Source organism: Brachyhypopomus gauderio, chromosome 4, assembly GCF_052324685.1.
Source record: "Brachyhypopomus gauderio isolate BG-103 chromosome 4, BGAUD_0.2, whole genome shotgun sequence".
In the NCBI taxonomy this organism is placed as follows: Eukaryota; Metazoa; Chordata; class Actinopteri; order Gymnotiformes; family Hypopomidae; genus Brachyhypopomus; species Brachyhypopomus gauderio.
Window position 1 is genome coordinate 12,253,256 of NC_135214.1, and position 14,946 is coordinate 12,268,201.

The window sequence follows — 14,946 nt, forward strand, 5'->3', positions numbered from 1 at the left end:
GGAAACGTGACATGTCTAATAGTCACGTCAGCTGCCACTCCCTCAGGCACATTACGGACGCCCCCGGGGTCCTACCAGCTCCTCCGTATAGGGAGTCCAGAGCAAGGGGAGGTTAAAGGACCCCATGGGCTAGGCTGAACCCTGTGACAGAGGTCAGTAAAGTGTCATTATAACACGATTCTGAAGGGCAGAAAACCTCTCACTACGGGCTCCTGCCTTGGGTCCCGTCTTTCTCGATATCTCAGGACTCTAGTTCACAGATGTAGTCAGGACTGCAGGGCACAACCCGTGCGTTTCTTACGTGACCTGATCGAACAAACGTGCCTCTCCTGAACCCGGCGACCTCTCCCTTCCTGCTCCTCTCACCCTCTCTCATCTCTTCTGCACACCTCATTCATCCCCACCGCCAACCCTGGGGCACATTAGCGCCCCCACAGGGGGTTTGTGTCTGGGTGGATGGTGACAGGTGCCACTGCGGTTGGAGAGGACGGGGGTGACGATGACCCACCGAGACCCACTCGCTCAGTCATCACCACCCCAGCAGCAGGCTTGGCTGCTCCAGTCGGTCCCCAGTTTCATAGCACGTTTTTAATCCAGATTTGTATTCTGCTGTTGATAATTTACCACAAAAGTGCACCAATGTGCCTTTTGCTATCTCATTATAGAAGAGATTTGCCCCTCTGTTGCCAGGCAGAATGAGTGTTGGCAGACCTCGGACTCTTCGACAGGGGTCTGCGTCCGACCACAAGACGGCTGTTGGCAGACCTCGCATGCAAAACTCAGTACAAAGCAGTGAAACTGGCTCTGGTACTAGAGTCCACATCCACCGCTGTGTCCGACGCCCCTAGACCAGCACGACACCCGTGCCACCAGAGTCAGTGCTGTGTTGAAAACAGTCCCCTACCCAAATAATGTCCTGTGGTCAGACACTGACCAATGGTGAATAGGGTAGTGGGTGGCTGGGGAAGTGTGCCTAGCAACAGATTGACTACCCACTAATGAGAATGGGATACTTTATAAAGTGGGCAGGGAGGTGATTCTAATAATGTGGATGCTGTGTATTGTAAAAACGTAACATAGCATACAACAAAGTAGAATAAGTAAGGGTTTGAGGTACAGTCACCCTCTCATGTGTGTGTGTGCAAGTGCAAATATGTATGCCATAAATGTGTGTGCTAACGCTCATCATTCTTATGATCTCTTACAGGGTCTTGCTTTTCTACAGGAAGCTAGTGCAAAAGCAGTGTGAGCCTATTTTTAGTGTGTCCAGAGGTGCACCTGATTCATATGGACTCTGTCCAGCTCTGCTCCCAGAGATCCATCCCCCTGCCGGGTTTAGTTCCACTCCTAATCCAACCCACCCATCAGGAACCCACACGTGTGCGCTCACAAAAAGTTGAAATATTTATATCGTCCCCGCCGGCACACCGACACGTGTTCCCGCTGTCTCTTTTTGGCCCGAGGCGAAACTGTACACCCAAAACGACAATATGACCCGCTCGACCACAGACACGTGCAGTATTATCCACATCACAGACGTGCTCCCACGCAAACATGCGCCTTCTCCTCCACTTCTCAGAAACTTTCGTTATCATTGTTCTCAGGCCAGGACAAACCAGGTCAAACCAGTTGAGGTCAGTGCAGGCTCCTCAGACATCAGCATCAACCTCAATCTGACAGGAATCCAACTCGGGAATTGTCTGCTGGTAGTTCCTGCAACTATTTATAAACTGTACCTGAAAACAGTGAGTATTTACGGACGTGGTTTTTCTAGTAAATGCAATGCGTAAAACAAGGTCTTCTCCAACTCACACATGCCACACCTGAAGGGCACCTTAGGAGCAATGCACATGTACAATAGGATGGCTCGGGAATTTATGAAGAGGTAGAATTTGATTTGTGAATATGACCAGCTTTGCTGTAAAGGGCTGGGGACCCTTTGTATGCTTATATAACCCCAAAACCAAATGCAGCATAGTCCTAAATACATTATGCAAAACCAATGAAATCAAACAGATATGAGGCATAACACAAACTGTCCTTGTAGGGGTCATTATAATGAAATGCACGTGTGCCCACACGCACTGAAACACATCCATTCACATGCAGACACACACACACACACACACACACACACGAACCAGTATGGTTCTTCTTCACTTCTTCTTCTGCCTTTACCAAAACACAGCACTCTGCTCACACAGAAAGGATCTCTGAATCTCCCCCCATTAAATAGCCGTTACTTCCTCAATGGCCTTGAATAAGTATCTCATGCTGTAATCTTTGCCATATCATATTATAGCATTCAACTATGCCAGCTAAATTCAATCAAACGCTCAGCCTTGTGTGACTAGCTAATCATGACCGCTGGTATCAGTGCTCTCCGCACGGCTCCCGGAGGAGAACCCAGGACGTCACGTAGGAGGGGAGAGCTGGAAAATGATTAACGTATAATTAAAAGTTCTGCGTCCATATGGAGCATCAACACACATTCAAATCTTCCAAGACTTTACCTGACTTTCAAACTGCGAGGGTGAAAAACCCAGACGTTTCCTATTGTTGACGGTAATTATGAACCTGAGCCTCTCAGCGTGTTCCCCAGTCAGAAAAGTGCCAACCGAAGTGGAAGACTGAATGAAAGCAACAGGGGTATGTTGACACTATTGTCAAAAACAATGTACCCGGTGTCCCTCAAGGTCAGTGAGGCACGACTGTGTGCACACGTGTCTGGTGAAACGCCGGCCAGATGCCCCTGCCACCAGAGGCAATACAAGCTGTACGGAAACTAGAATACTTTGTTCACGTGGCCCGTTTTTTTCTGCCCCAAACACTCCAGCCTTTAAACCAACACATTCTAAGGTTCAAATGGCCTTTCAGACGGTGCAGGGTGACAGGGGGAATCCTTGTGTGCGTACATATGGCAAAAGTGAGAAAGATAATGCAGATTTTTTCATTATAAAAAAAAAAAAAAAAACACATGGCAAAGATGGTGTAAAAGACAATCCAGGCACAGACTACATTTGTTGTATTTTTGTTCTCCACTAGAGGTCGCCACCGAGTATCGGGTACTTTCTTGACCTCTAGAAAGCAAACATTTATTTCATGTTGAGGAGTGGTACACACCAGTGTTCATGGCTTGCTCTTTGGGGACCATTCATCTCCATTTCAGAGAAACTAATTGTTTTATGCATGGACACAGGGAGATTTTTCCTTTTTGGTGCTACATCTAAAGAGGACTCAACAAAAGATTTTCAACATGAATTTAGAAGATATTTGGGGACCTTCTAAACCAAAACCATGACTTGGCCTCACCTGAATGGCCCATCTACCTCATACAAACCACATTCAAATGCTAGAATTGCCAATATTATGTATACAAAGCAGAGCCACCCATGGCTTATGAGAACTGGCCATGACTCGGGGGACTCTATGTACTTTATATTGGTGCAGAGTTTGGTTCATCTGTTTATTTCTTGTGTCAGTTCAACATGGGTCCACAGTATTTGCAAATGTGCGACACGTTGTTGCCTTAGACAGTCAAAGGTTGAAAGGTACAGAGAAATCATCCAGATTTAATTGTTTGTATCCCTTTGGATGAGAGTTACAAAGAGAGTATTTAATCATATTCCGTTAACAGAAATTCGCCAACGTTTTAGCTGCTCCGTCAAAGTAAATGACCTAGCCGTTCCCCCGGCGACACCGCCTCAGGGCAGCAGGGGAACGACGCCGTCAGTGAGACATCTTCACCCATCAGTGAGACATCTTCACCCGTCCGCCTCCGCCACCTGTAATGCACTTCATACTTTCAAACAAACGAACTTCCTCTCGCTCGGAACGCTGAAGGAGTCTTCAAAGTCTGTCGGGGCGACGGCAGGATGAAAAACACTCCAAACTAATTAAAGCGATCTGTTTGCATCTTTGGAGAATTCAGCCAAGTTGCTTTGCAACAGCTTCATTCGCTTATCTGCAGGTTTAATCAGCCTCCTTAATGAACGAGTTAATCTGAGGACAGTGCAAACCCATGCTATCGATTGAGCAGGAAATGTACTTGTACTGCTAAAGGGAGCATCGTGTTTAATTTGCACAATCAATCAAACAATTAATGGAGCTGTATGAGGGAATCTGGAGATATGCAACCACACAAGCGTGCAGCCCTGTATCGCACAGCTACTCAACACCTCACCTTCGACATCCTGAACACAGACAACAAGCTCCTCAACCCTCAGCACGTGCTGCAGGGTCACCGTCTCCAGCAAACCAAACTCCCCCGTGACCTCTTCACCAAAACACAGAGCTTTGGGAACAGTGGTGGCGATGAAGCACTCGGGAACACACCCTCCTTCTCGACACACCTCTCCCAGACAACCATTAGGACACGGTCCCCCGACCGCAGACAGCCGAACCATTGATCCAACGCAGCATGGTATAGCAGACACCTGATCAGAGCCCTCCATGGTTTCACGCCACTGTTTAGAGTCATTTGCAGATAGAAATGAACCCCCCTTCCCCAACCACTGTACATAGAGCACTTCCGGGTCAAACTGTAGTTGGATGAATACTGTATATATCTAAAAGCATGACACTTGGAGCACGGAGGAGAGGCAGGTGTTTGCAGTCACTTCCATTCCCGAGGCAACGGTGACCCCCACGTGGCCAACATACGGCGCCATCTGCTCGACGGCGTAGTCTCGGCCAGGACGCCAGACCCGTGACTCACTCTGATCTCATTATCCTCACCAGGCAAAACGGTGTTGTCGTCGCCATCCAAACGGGAAACAACACCCATCCTCCTGGCACGGCGTCGTAACGCGAGACGATGCCGACCTGCATTTGGTCAGCGACGCGGTGACTCACGCCTCCAGCTCAGGAGAACACCCAGCTGATTTATTAGCCTCCGCTGTTGGCAGAACGTCGACTGTTAGCACAAAGTAAGCGGTATAAATCTTTCGTAAGCAGCAGGCGGACCTCGCGGCTCCATTACGTATTCTCCGCTGGTTTCAGGGTAGCAACAGGCGAGGGACTCCGCTCTGATCGATGTGTCGTTCTTGGCAATTGATAAACAATAGCAATCGGCCTTCAATTCATCGGGGAGGAAAACACTATTAACTCACTGTGCTCGACTTTATTAAGGCAAGGGATTTTTAATTCAATGTCCCATTACATCTCCCACAAGCACTCTCTAAACTCTCATTCAGTGAACAAACACAGACAATTCATAACAAAAGGAGCAAATGAAATGTCATTTAAAAGAAGCATAAAATTTTGGTTTATGCTAATGAAAAGCACAATTTAAAACAAGTGCTACACAGTATTACTTACACAGTATAACAAGTACTTGGAGGATTTTGTATGTGTACGTGTGTGTGTGTGTGTGTGTGTATGTGTGTGTGCGCGCATTGCATTGCACTGCATTGCATTGTGTGTGTTGACTTTCAGAAAAACTGAAAAGTAATGTGTGTGTATCCACTAAATAAACGTGTCAGCTTCTAGTCATACATTTGCAAAAATGAGAATACACAGTACTCAACAGTTCAGATGGGAGACAGATCGAAAGAGTCTGGTGTCAGTAAGGAATGGCCTTTCCTTATAGTATAGCCAGGTCTGTCCACTGGGACCCCCTGGGCCTCCAGGGGGGACGTATGCTCAATGGGGGTGAGAGAAGTTGCGGGTGGGGTTCAGGTGGGTGGACGCCCACCAGCTCGGTGCCTCTAGGTCTGCTGGCCCGCCTCTCGTTGCCTGTAGTGGAAGAGGCTGGAGGTGTCCAACTCGGTAGAATACTTAATGGCCTCTGCGAACAACTTCACCACCTGCGAGAGAAGATTTAGCGTTCAGTCCACTGCTCAGGGAACACAGACTAAAGACAGGGCAGCATGCAAAAGCCCCGGACAGCCGGAATTTCACCATCCTGAAATTCACACGATTCTGTTTTGTTTCAGTCTGGCACCGCAGCCACACAAACGCTGGTCTCTGATTGGCTGGAAACGAGTGCACCATCAGCCTACTCTGCTGCACAATGGGCTGGTTCAGCAGACTGGGAGGACGGAGAGTTGCAAGGCCAGGCATACCAACCAGACTCAACAATGGCTAATCCAGACTCAACAATGGCTAATCCAGTCTTTTCAAAAGGCTAGTAGACATCCTTCAGCTCAGCAGCCCTTGGGTAAGCCCCGCCCCTCTAATGACCAGAGAGCAGTCGTGTCGACCAGGAGGAGGAAACAAAACCAGGCTCCTCCTGGGGAGGGGTGGGGGGGCAGGAAGAGGGCAGATAAGGAGGCACACCTGGAAGTTGGTGATGAGAGGTACACCGCAGTCCACAGCCATTCGCCGGATGTGGAAGTTGTCCTTGACGAACTTGGTATTGTTGTTAGGGAGATTCACCACCAGGTCGATGTGGCCATCTCTGATCAGACTGTAGGGAGAGAAGCGTTAAAAGAACCTTTCACATCACCGGTACCTGCAGTCAGAGGACATGTGCCTAAGTCCTGCTGCTCCAGAGTAAAACCCCTGACATTTCCTATTCTGATCCTATATACACAAGACACGCAAGCAGGCTCCAGAATCCTGACCTTAAAGGCAAACAATATTTAACCGCAAACCCCTCCCATGATGCAACACTAGCTGATGCTGAAGGTGGCTGCTTTATCCCCACCGATGACCACACCATGGCAACCAGGGCGCAGGGTACAGAAGGCAAGACCAGTATTAAGTGCTGTGGTCCCTCGTGGAGGACGCTGAGATGAGGTGGAAGTCAATCAAACAAAATGCATGTATATAGCACTTATTACAAGTTGTTGTCACAAAGCAGCTTTACAAGTGCCGAGTCCTAGCCCCCACAGTGAGCAAGCCAAGGGCGACAGTGGCAAGGAAAAACTTCCTAAGAGCACGAGGAAGAAACCTTGAGAGGAACCAAGACTCAGTGGTGGAACCAATCCTCCTCTGAAGACACGACACAGTGAAAATGCACAAAGGTCTGTGCTCATGGTGAGAAGATTAACAACCACCATACACATGAAACTGGAAAAAGATACACGAGACCAGAGTTCCATATTCCCCATCATTTGTTAGTGAGCTATACTGGGAGTGCTGGGGTGGTGTTAAATGTCTTGACCTGCTGATGCTGGGCAGGTTGTCCTCTTTACCCTCCTGACTGGGCCATGCGACTGGGCTGGTGGGCACATCGTTGGCATTGAGCCAAACCGAGGTGCCCTCTGTAGCATAAAGCTAAACACACACACACACACACACACACAGTTAGAGATCAGTCCAACATATTTCACTACTGTCACAACTTTTCTCTCTATACCAGACAACATTAAATGATGCATCAGTGAAATGTGTATTATTCTACAATGAACTGAACTGCCATCCTATTCTTGGGTAAAGCTCCTTTATAAGGAGGTTGATTAGGGATGCGCGACTAATAAACTGCAAACGGTTTCCAAATTGTTATACTGGCTTGTAATTATAATTAATGTCATTCAGTCCTTGAGCGGAGGGGCAGTAGAATGAGAACAGGCTAGTTAAACGAGCGCCGTTCAGACGTCAGCAGCGGCACGGGAGAAGGGAGGGCGGGGCAGGGGTGGAGCCAGGGTGGAGCGGGCGTGGTTGGCCCAGACACAGCTGGGAGGAGGTGGAGGAGGAAGAGGAGGTCTCACTCACTTTAAAGCCCTCCTCGTTCAGCTGGTGGGCAGTGGACAGGAAGTCTGGCCTGAACGAATGCTGAAAGGATGAGAGAGAGAGAGAGAGAGAGAGAGAGAGAGAGAGAGAGAGAGAGAGAGAGAAACAAATTGAGAGAGCCTTTGGAGACAAATTTTTATGTCTTGGCATGTCCACATCAGGGACATAACCTGGTTAACCATGGGGACATAATCAGCCGTTAGAAGCAGAGCGAGGCGCGGTGCGCGGGGACGTTAGAGTGTGTGTGTGTGTGTGCCGACGGCAGACAGGGCTTCCTCCTGATGGGGATTTCACACTACCGTGAGGACCCCAGATTCCATTAGAAAATAATGCTGCCATAACACTGCTGAGAGACCCCGACGAGATGTTCCACATTGCTGTGTGGAGAGCTGCTATAAATCAGAAATACCAGCCAAAGTGCAGAGGAACCAATATTAAATAATAATGAAAAGGATTCCGTCTGGCGTGCGACGGTCAGAATGAGAGAGGAGTGTTCAGGGTCATAGCTGGGAGTGTCGGACCCCTGCACACAGCTCATATTTACACAGCAAACACCCAGAAGTTCTCAAACACAGAGGCCTAAACTTCAAGATACTAGCCACCAGTTCACCATCTGGGGGGACAGAGATGACCCTCTCCAGAGATTACGCTTCAGCAGAGTGGAATATGACTTCCTTTATTTTTTAAAGTTTTCCACCCACAACTGAGTTTGGACTGTTTATGTTGCTGTTTGTTTGCAATGGGACATTGAATTTGTTGGGGGGGGGGTCCACAACACATGTCTAATACAGTAGACCAAAGCATACAGACTCAAAGATTACATTTGAGCCAACATAACTTCTAAATTCTGTTTCAATAATTTAATTTAAGCCTGTACTGATGAGCCTTAATCCTTCCATGACAGTTTCCCTTGAAGTGATTAAATCGCCAGATTTGCTTAGTTTGTGCTACGTTCCACTCCCGGCCTTAATTGATCTAATTATCTACTCAATTTAACACATTATATACATTCACAGGCAAGACGTGCACAGCTAACCACTGCAGGACTACCACAATGCTTTGCTTGCAAAAGTTCAATAAAACAAAAAAAAGTTCCATTTTAAATGTGCCTTCAGTTGGTAATTCTGCGGTGACTCAGAGTGCTGAAGGCCTGTATTTATAATGCCTGGCTCAGAGTAAGAAATCTGCCTTAGTGTATCCACAGAGGCACTGGGCTACTGTGCATATAATACTAATCGGAAGGATTAATCAAAGCAAAAACACTTCAGCATAATGGAGTCCTAAGTCTGTAATAGTACATACACAATATTTTGAATCAGCTGTCCTGTGTTTTGTGTTAACTAAACTGGATTAAATAAAGGGTCGAAACATCATAAATGTTACTAGATTAAAACTGCAAACGGTAAAGCGCTTTGAGGATTTTCCGAGCCCCGATCCTGGCATTGATTCTACAGATTAAATCGATAAATGAGTCAAATCACCAAACCACACCAAACAACTTTATATTCACATCGTGTCCATTAATTGCTGTGAGCACATTATAGCTTTCACCTCCAGAACACTCAACAACCTTGAACACGTTCTGCTGTGTTGTTTATCTAGTCGGACCTCCACTTCAGTGTTTTCTGGGCACAGTCCCACAGCATACAGCTTTCCCATCATTCTCTGCTCATTCTCTAATCCTAGCTTCCTTTCTGAGTCTGTTCCAAAGGGAATAAGCTCCTCCCCCTTCACTAAGCAGTACACTACGATCACGCAATGAGAAGCACATTTACCGCGTAAGAACTTATCGTGTCGTATTGAGAACTCGGCAGTTGAAATCTTGTTTAAAACGTGTGCAATGACTTTAAATCGGTGGCCGTCACTTTGAAGTCTTTTAGCTTCCCACTAATTCACTCTTGCTCACAGTGTCTCAAGACGACGTGAAGGCGTAACCTGAGGGAGGAAGTGACCCGCGTGCGTCCACGCCGTGACAGGTGAGCTGAAGGAGCTGTTGTGACTACCCGATCCGTACACCCTGCCCGATCCGTACCGAGCATGCGCGAGAAAATGTGCGCATGCGCGTTGAGATTGTCCCAGGCACGTATCGGGCAGATATTTGCGCATGCGTTAACACTTTACGACACTACCGTTACATTTTACGACACCTTTGTAAACAGTTAAAAATAATAGTAGTAATAATAACAATTAAATAATAATAGAAATAATAATAAATTATATTTATTATAATTGTAACTGCGGATTAATACATACATACACATACATTATAATATAATATAGATTTATACATTGGTTACATTGGGGAGAACATTGGTTTGGGGTGCAGGAAGTGTTGTAATAAAATAATGAAGGATTTCAGATTTTATGGCGAGTTAAAGGAGTATAAAGGAGCTATTCAAACCGACTTGTGAAAAAAATATGCGACGCGAAATTCGTCGTGTATCTGAAAACTTTATAGTTAAAGGTAAGTTAAATTCAAACCATGTTCCTAGGTTAACAGTCGGTCCTGTCCTGGAATATAAAGTTAATAACTATGGTGGAACGTTTTCTTTTTATGTTTAGATAACCGAATATTTTACATCGGACCAAACAAAAGGTAGGCCAAAAGTAACCGGCAATAACCCTGTCTCTAGTGCGTCGTACACCATGATGGTAACACCGGTGCCAGGGTTATGACGACACTCGATCAGAGCAGACCTCTTTTTCTCTTCAGTCAACATAACCAAACGCATATAATTTTTGTTTGGTCCGATGTAAAACATTCGGTTATCTAAACATAAAAAGAAAACGTTCCACCATTGTTATTTATAAATATATATAAGAACTTTATATTCCACGACAGGACAGACTGTTAACTTAGGAACATGGTTTGAATTTAACTTACTTTCAACTATAAAGTTTTCAGATACACGACGAATTTCACGTCGCATATTTTTATCACAAGTCGATTTGAATAAACCGTGGGAGATATACTCCTTTAACTCGCCATAAAACCTGAAATCCTTCATTTTTTTATTACAATGCTTCTCGTACGATCACAGACTCCGTTCACTACTTCGCATCTAGTTGTGTCGTCAAGTGTTAACGCATGGGCAAAATATCTGCCCGATACGTGCCTGGGCCAATCGCAACGCGCATGCGCACATTTTCTCGCGCATGCTCGGTACGGATCGGGCAGGGTGTACGGATCGGGTAGTCACAGGAGCCACACAGATCCGCCCTGCGATCGCTAGGAACGATTACCGACAGCCTTCGCCAGCGCTTCAAAGGACCAGCAGAAAGACACCGACATGGACAGAGAGAGATAAGAACGGGAGCGAGAGAGAAAAGCAGAGGACAAACGAGACGGAAAGACAGGGGGAGTTCATGGCAGAGACGGGGGTCGGGCTACGGAGGGTTGTTGGCCAATCAACAGCGCCGCGTTTACAGACGGGCGGGGGGATAGGCTGGTACCTGGATGCCTATGAGGATTCCCTTCTGTGGCAGTTTGAATCCGGTGGAGAGCATGGCTTTCAGGAAGGCAGAGTAGATCGTTGGTCCAAAGCAAGCCACCTGCAAGAGGATGAAAGATGTAAACAACAAAAAACAACAACAGCCACAGCAGCGAGGCGGCTGAGGGGCACTCATCTGCAACTTTCTTGCACTCCGATCATACAAACATTGACGTGCTGGGAAAATTGTCCATATTCTGAAAACGCTTGTCAGTTTGCCAACGGCACGATGCACTAATTAAACAGGCAGCCACACCGACCGGCAGCAGACAGAGACGCCTTCTGCTCCTACATCGTCTGGACAAACTTTTATGGTTTAGCTGTTGCCAGGGGGACCAGGTGGGGCAGTCGTCACGGATACATAAAAGATCTGTCGCTTGAGCGCCCCCCGCTGGACTGGGTGTGTGGTGCTGCTCAGGGAAGCGCTCTCCACAGAGAGCCATCTAGTCTCACAGGTGATGAAAGTGCAAACAGGGTCCACTCCCCTTGCTGCTGGCACAGGACCACACACCCCCACAGTGCCGCACGCCCCACCCAACACAGTCAATATCAAAGGAATGTGATGAAGGGGGAGGCGCTCCAGACCTCTCCAGTGGAAGCCATCTCACAGCGCAGGACAGGGTCAGCATCTCGCAAACGCGGCCAGGAAAACATCGGAGCCTGGGGGGAGAGAGAGAGAGGGAGGGAGGGAGAGATTGTAGATGCAAAGAAAGGAGGAAAAAGACAAGATAAAAGAGAAAGAAGAGACTGTGATATTTCATTTAGATTTAGACTGTGTTAAACATTTTAAATAGAAATAATTAGACAATTTAGATGATAATTGAAATGACTAAAAGACTGAAATCGAAACCTCCATTGTGCAAAATGAATCCTTAAAATGAAATTCTGGAAATCTGTGGTGTTACTGCCACCTACAGCTTGAGAATGTGATCAGCCACATGGAAACTCAATGTTTTATTCTCCTTAGAGAAAGCGCTTTTGCCACAAAACACCCTCCCCAAGAGACACATCAGTTCTCTCCTCTTCACCAGCAAAACCCAAACCTGCTGAGGAAGGTGTAAGAGAATTTGCGTTTATATAGAGGAAGCTATAGAGAAGGCGGGGCTGTACCCATCTGAATATTCATGTTGGTGCTGTAACCATCAGAGAAGCACACAAGCTTCTGTTCCGTTTGTGACTGAGTGGATGGGTAGGGTGGGTCCGTTTCCCAGGCAACGGTGCTGACCCACACCTCTCTGCTCACACCGGCCAGTTTCCAACACCTGGCCGAAGCCCATAGCCTCACCCGGAACGCCACGAGCGTCTCGGCCAGTAGGGGGAGCACATCCTTTAGATGGGCAAATTAACGCTGGATAATACGGGCTCATTCACACAAGCTGATGTATAAATGGCCTCAGTAGGATAATAAATACAGCGGAATAGCAGGAACTGGTGCAAGACTGACACAGGCTACGGAAGCAAACCCAATGATTAGCACCCCACACGGTTTTCCAGGCAGATTATTCCTGGACTAGGATTAAACCTGGAAATAGTTCAAGTGAATTTAGTTTAGTTCCTCCTGCATCCTATTTAATAAAAGGCCACGGTGCATCATCACCTATGATCACTGCAAAAGTTCAAACCAGCTCCTGCATGCGTGTCGGGCTTCCTGGAGTCAGAACGTGGTCCGATGGCGTGAACGATCTTGCACTGTCCATCCAGCCACGCCCAACACATGAGGACGGCACACAGCTTATTCTCAGCGGTGGTTTGTGGCCATGGCGACGGAAGCTTTCTGAGGAAAGTGAAAGTTTGAACGGTGGAGATAGTACTTGGCCACACACCATCCCGACCCTCACGTGACCTCCAAGCCTCCGTGACACGTTTCTCCCCCGAATACCAGCCAGAATTTACCAGCTTTTATTGTGCAGATTAGTAAAACAATGGAAAAAAGACCCAGTGGAGACTCGTTAGGCAGAAAATCCACAACTGTGAGGTTTTTCCCCACTGTCCCCCTAAGCTGGAGAGGGAGAGAGAGAGAGCGCAGAGCATTGCTCTCAAGTCCTGAAGCTGTTTCGAGACCCGTTACAGTCAGTGTGTGCAGGGAAGCTCACACACACACACACACACAGCATATATTTTTTATGACCCGTTATTGTAATATTGGCCTTTGCAGTAGCTTGCAACGTGCAAATCAGTTGGCCAATAAATCACACTATTTGTTAATTATGTGCTATGAGCGCTCTGACCACTATCAGATGTTCCAGATGAGCTCTGTGGGTGCTCACGTGATCAAACAACAAATTCATTTTACACAGACCAAAAATTTAGCCCAAGGATTTTTGCAAGTCATTATTCAAGCTCAATTTCACCTCCATTTTCACTACAGAGCAGCATGCCTGCAGTTATAACATTATATGACTACATCACAAAATCATAATGCACAAACACCCATGCATATAAGGGAGCTGTTAGCAAGGACATGAATCAGAATCAGGGCTTCCCTGAAAATGTAATAACCTACAGAATTTACACAAAGCAGAGGTTTCCCTAATGCCCTAATGGGAGGGGTTAAAAGGAGAAATTCTGATACCACCAGTAGGGGGAGCTTTTGAGCTGGCCATCTGGGCACTAATGAAATGTCAAAAGGCTGAAGATCGTCAGAAAACTCATTAACTAATTACCAACTCACTGAGTTGAGAGCAAATCTCAGACAGCTCACCAAGAGAGAGAAATCCAAGAGTTTATTCTTACAGAGAGAGAGAGAGAGAGAGAGAGAGAGCGCGAGAGCGAGCGTGAAAATGGGAGATGTAATGAAAATGTAATATCTTTTCTGGAATGAATCATCTCTTGATTGAACACGCGATCACAGAGTTTTCAGTGTCCACATCTTCACCTGCTACTGATGCAGGATAGTGTGTGCGTTCCTCCCCCGTTCCTCTCCGGGCCTCCACCAGAGTCGCTCCCGAGCTTAATATTCTGCTCGGCGGCTGAACGGGGGTTTGGAGGCTCGGGTGACGCGCGGCAGGATTATCCCTGCACGACTGCCTCCTCATCACTGCCATTGTGTTCCGACTCTTTGGTAATTACAGAGGAAATGACTTTGGGAGAGGGAGAGACCGCGCTTAAGACGCAAGGACCCTAGACTCCCATTCCAAGACTGTCTCCACAGCTACTGATAGAACTGATGTCTCAAATACTCCTGGTAATTTAACAGCTAGCTGGAGACGTGTACAGCAAAAAGCCATCTCCACACACCAACCAACCTGCCTACGCCCCCCCCCCAACCAACCACAATGCCCATGTCATTTAAAGGCAAATTAAATGCTTGGAGGCTGAATTGTCTGGAGAGTATTAATCTTACATTAAAGTGCAAGGTATCAACCTCAGTTTAACATTAATTAAATTATCCCTTTGTGGAGGTAATAACCATGATACTCCTTTCACAGGGGACATAAAAATTTTTAACAGACATATTTGGGCTGGGTTATATTACACTTTGTGCTATATGAGAATTTTGTTGAATTTGACAGATTCTCAAGATTATTACAAAAGAAAACAGAAGCACTCGAAAGCTCCAACAGAAAAACAAAAAACAAGGAAAGCACCCCCCCCCCCCAAAAAAAATACCTACGTCCAGTCCTCCCACAAGAGAAAACATGCCCACCCTTAGCCCCACCCTCTGCCCCGCCCACGCATGGTAGAGCTCTACCCAGAAACACATGTGTCTCACACACACACACACACACACACACACACACACACACACACACACACACACACACACACACACACACAC

General features: G+C 46.8%; 1 protein-coding gene across 1 annotated transcript in view; it reads right to left on the reverse strand.

Annotated features, from left to right (window-relative positions):
• Window positions 1-5,102: 5,102 nt before the first annotated feature.
• cps1 (carbamoyl-phosphate synthase 1, mitochondrial) overlaps window positions 5,103-14,946 on the reverse strand; it is a 42,861-nt gene continuing 33,017 nt past the window's right edge. The window contains exons 33-38 of the mRNA XM_077002291.1: window positions 11,754-11,828; window positions 11,131-11,229; window positions 7,660-7,719; window positions 7,109-7,221; window positions 6,280-6,409; window positions 5,103-5,807 (exon numbers count right to left, since the gene is read on the reverse strand). Coding sequence (XP_076858406.1) covers window positions 5,709-5,807; window positions 6,280-6,409; window positions 7,109-7,221; window positions 7,660-7,719; window positions 11,131-11,229; window positions 11,754-11,828 — 576 coding nt within the window. The 3' untranslated portion in view covers window positions 5,103-5,708. The remainder of the gene's footprint in view (window positions 5,808-6,279; window positions 6,410-7,108; window positions 7,222-7,659; window positions 7,720-11,130; window positions 11,230-11,753; window positions 11,829-14,946) is intronic.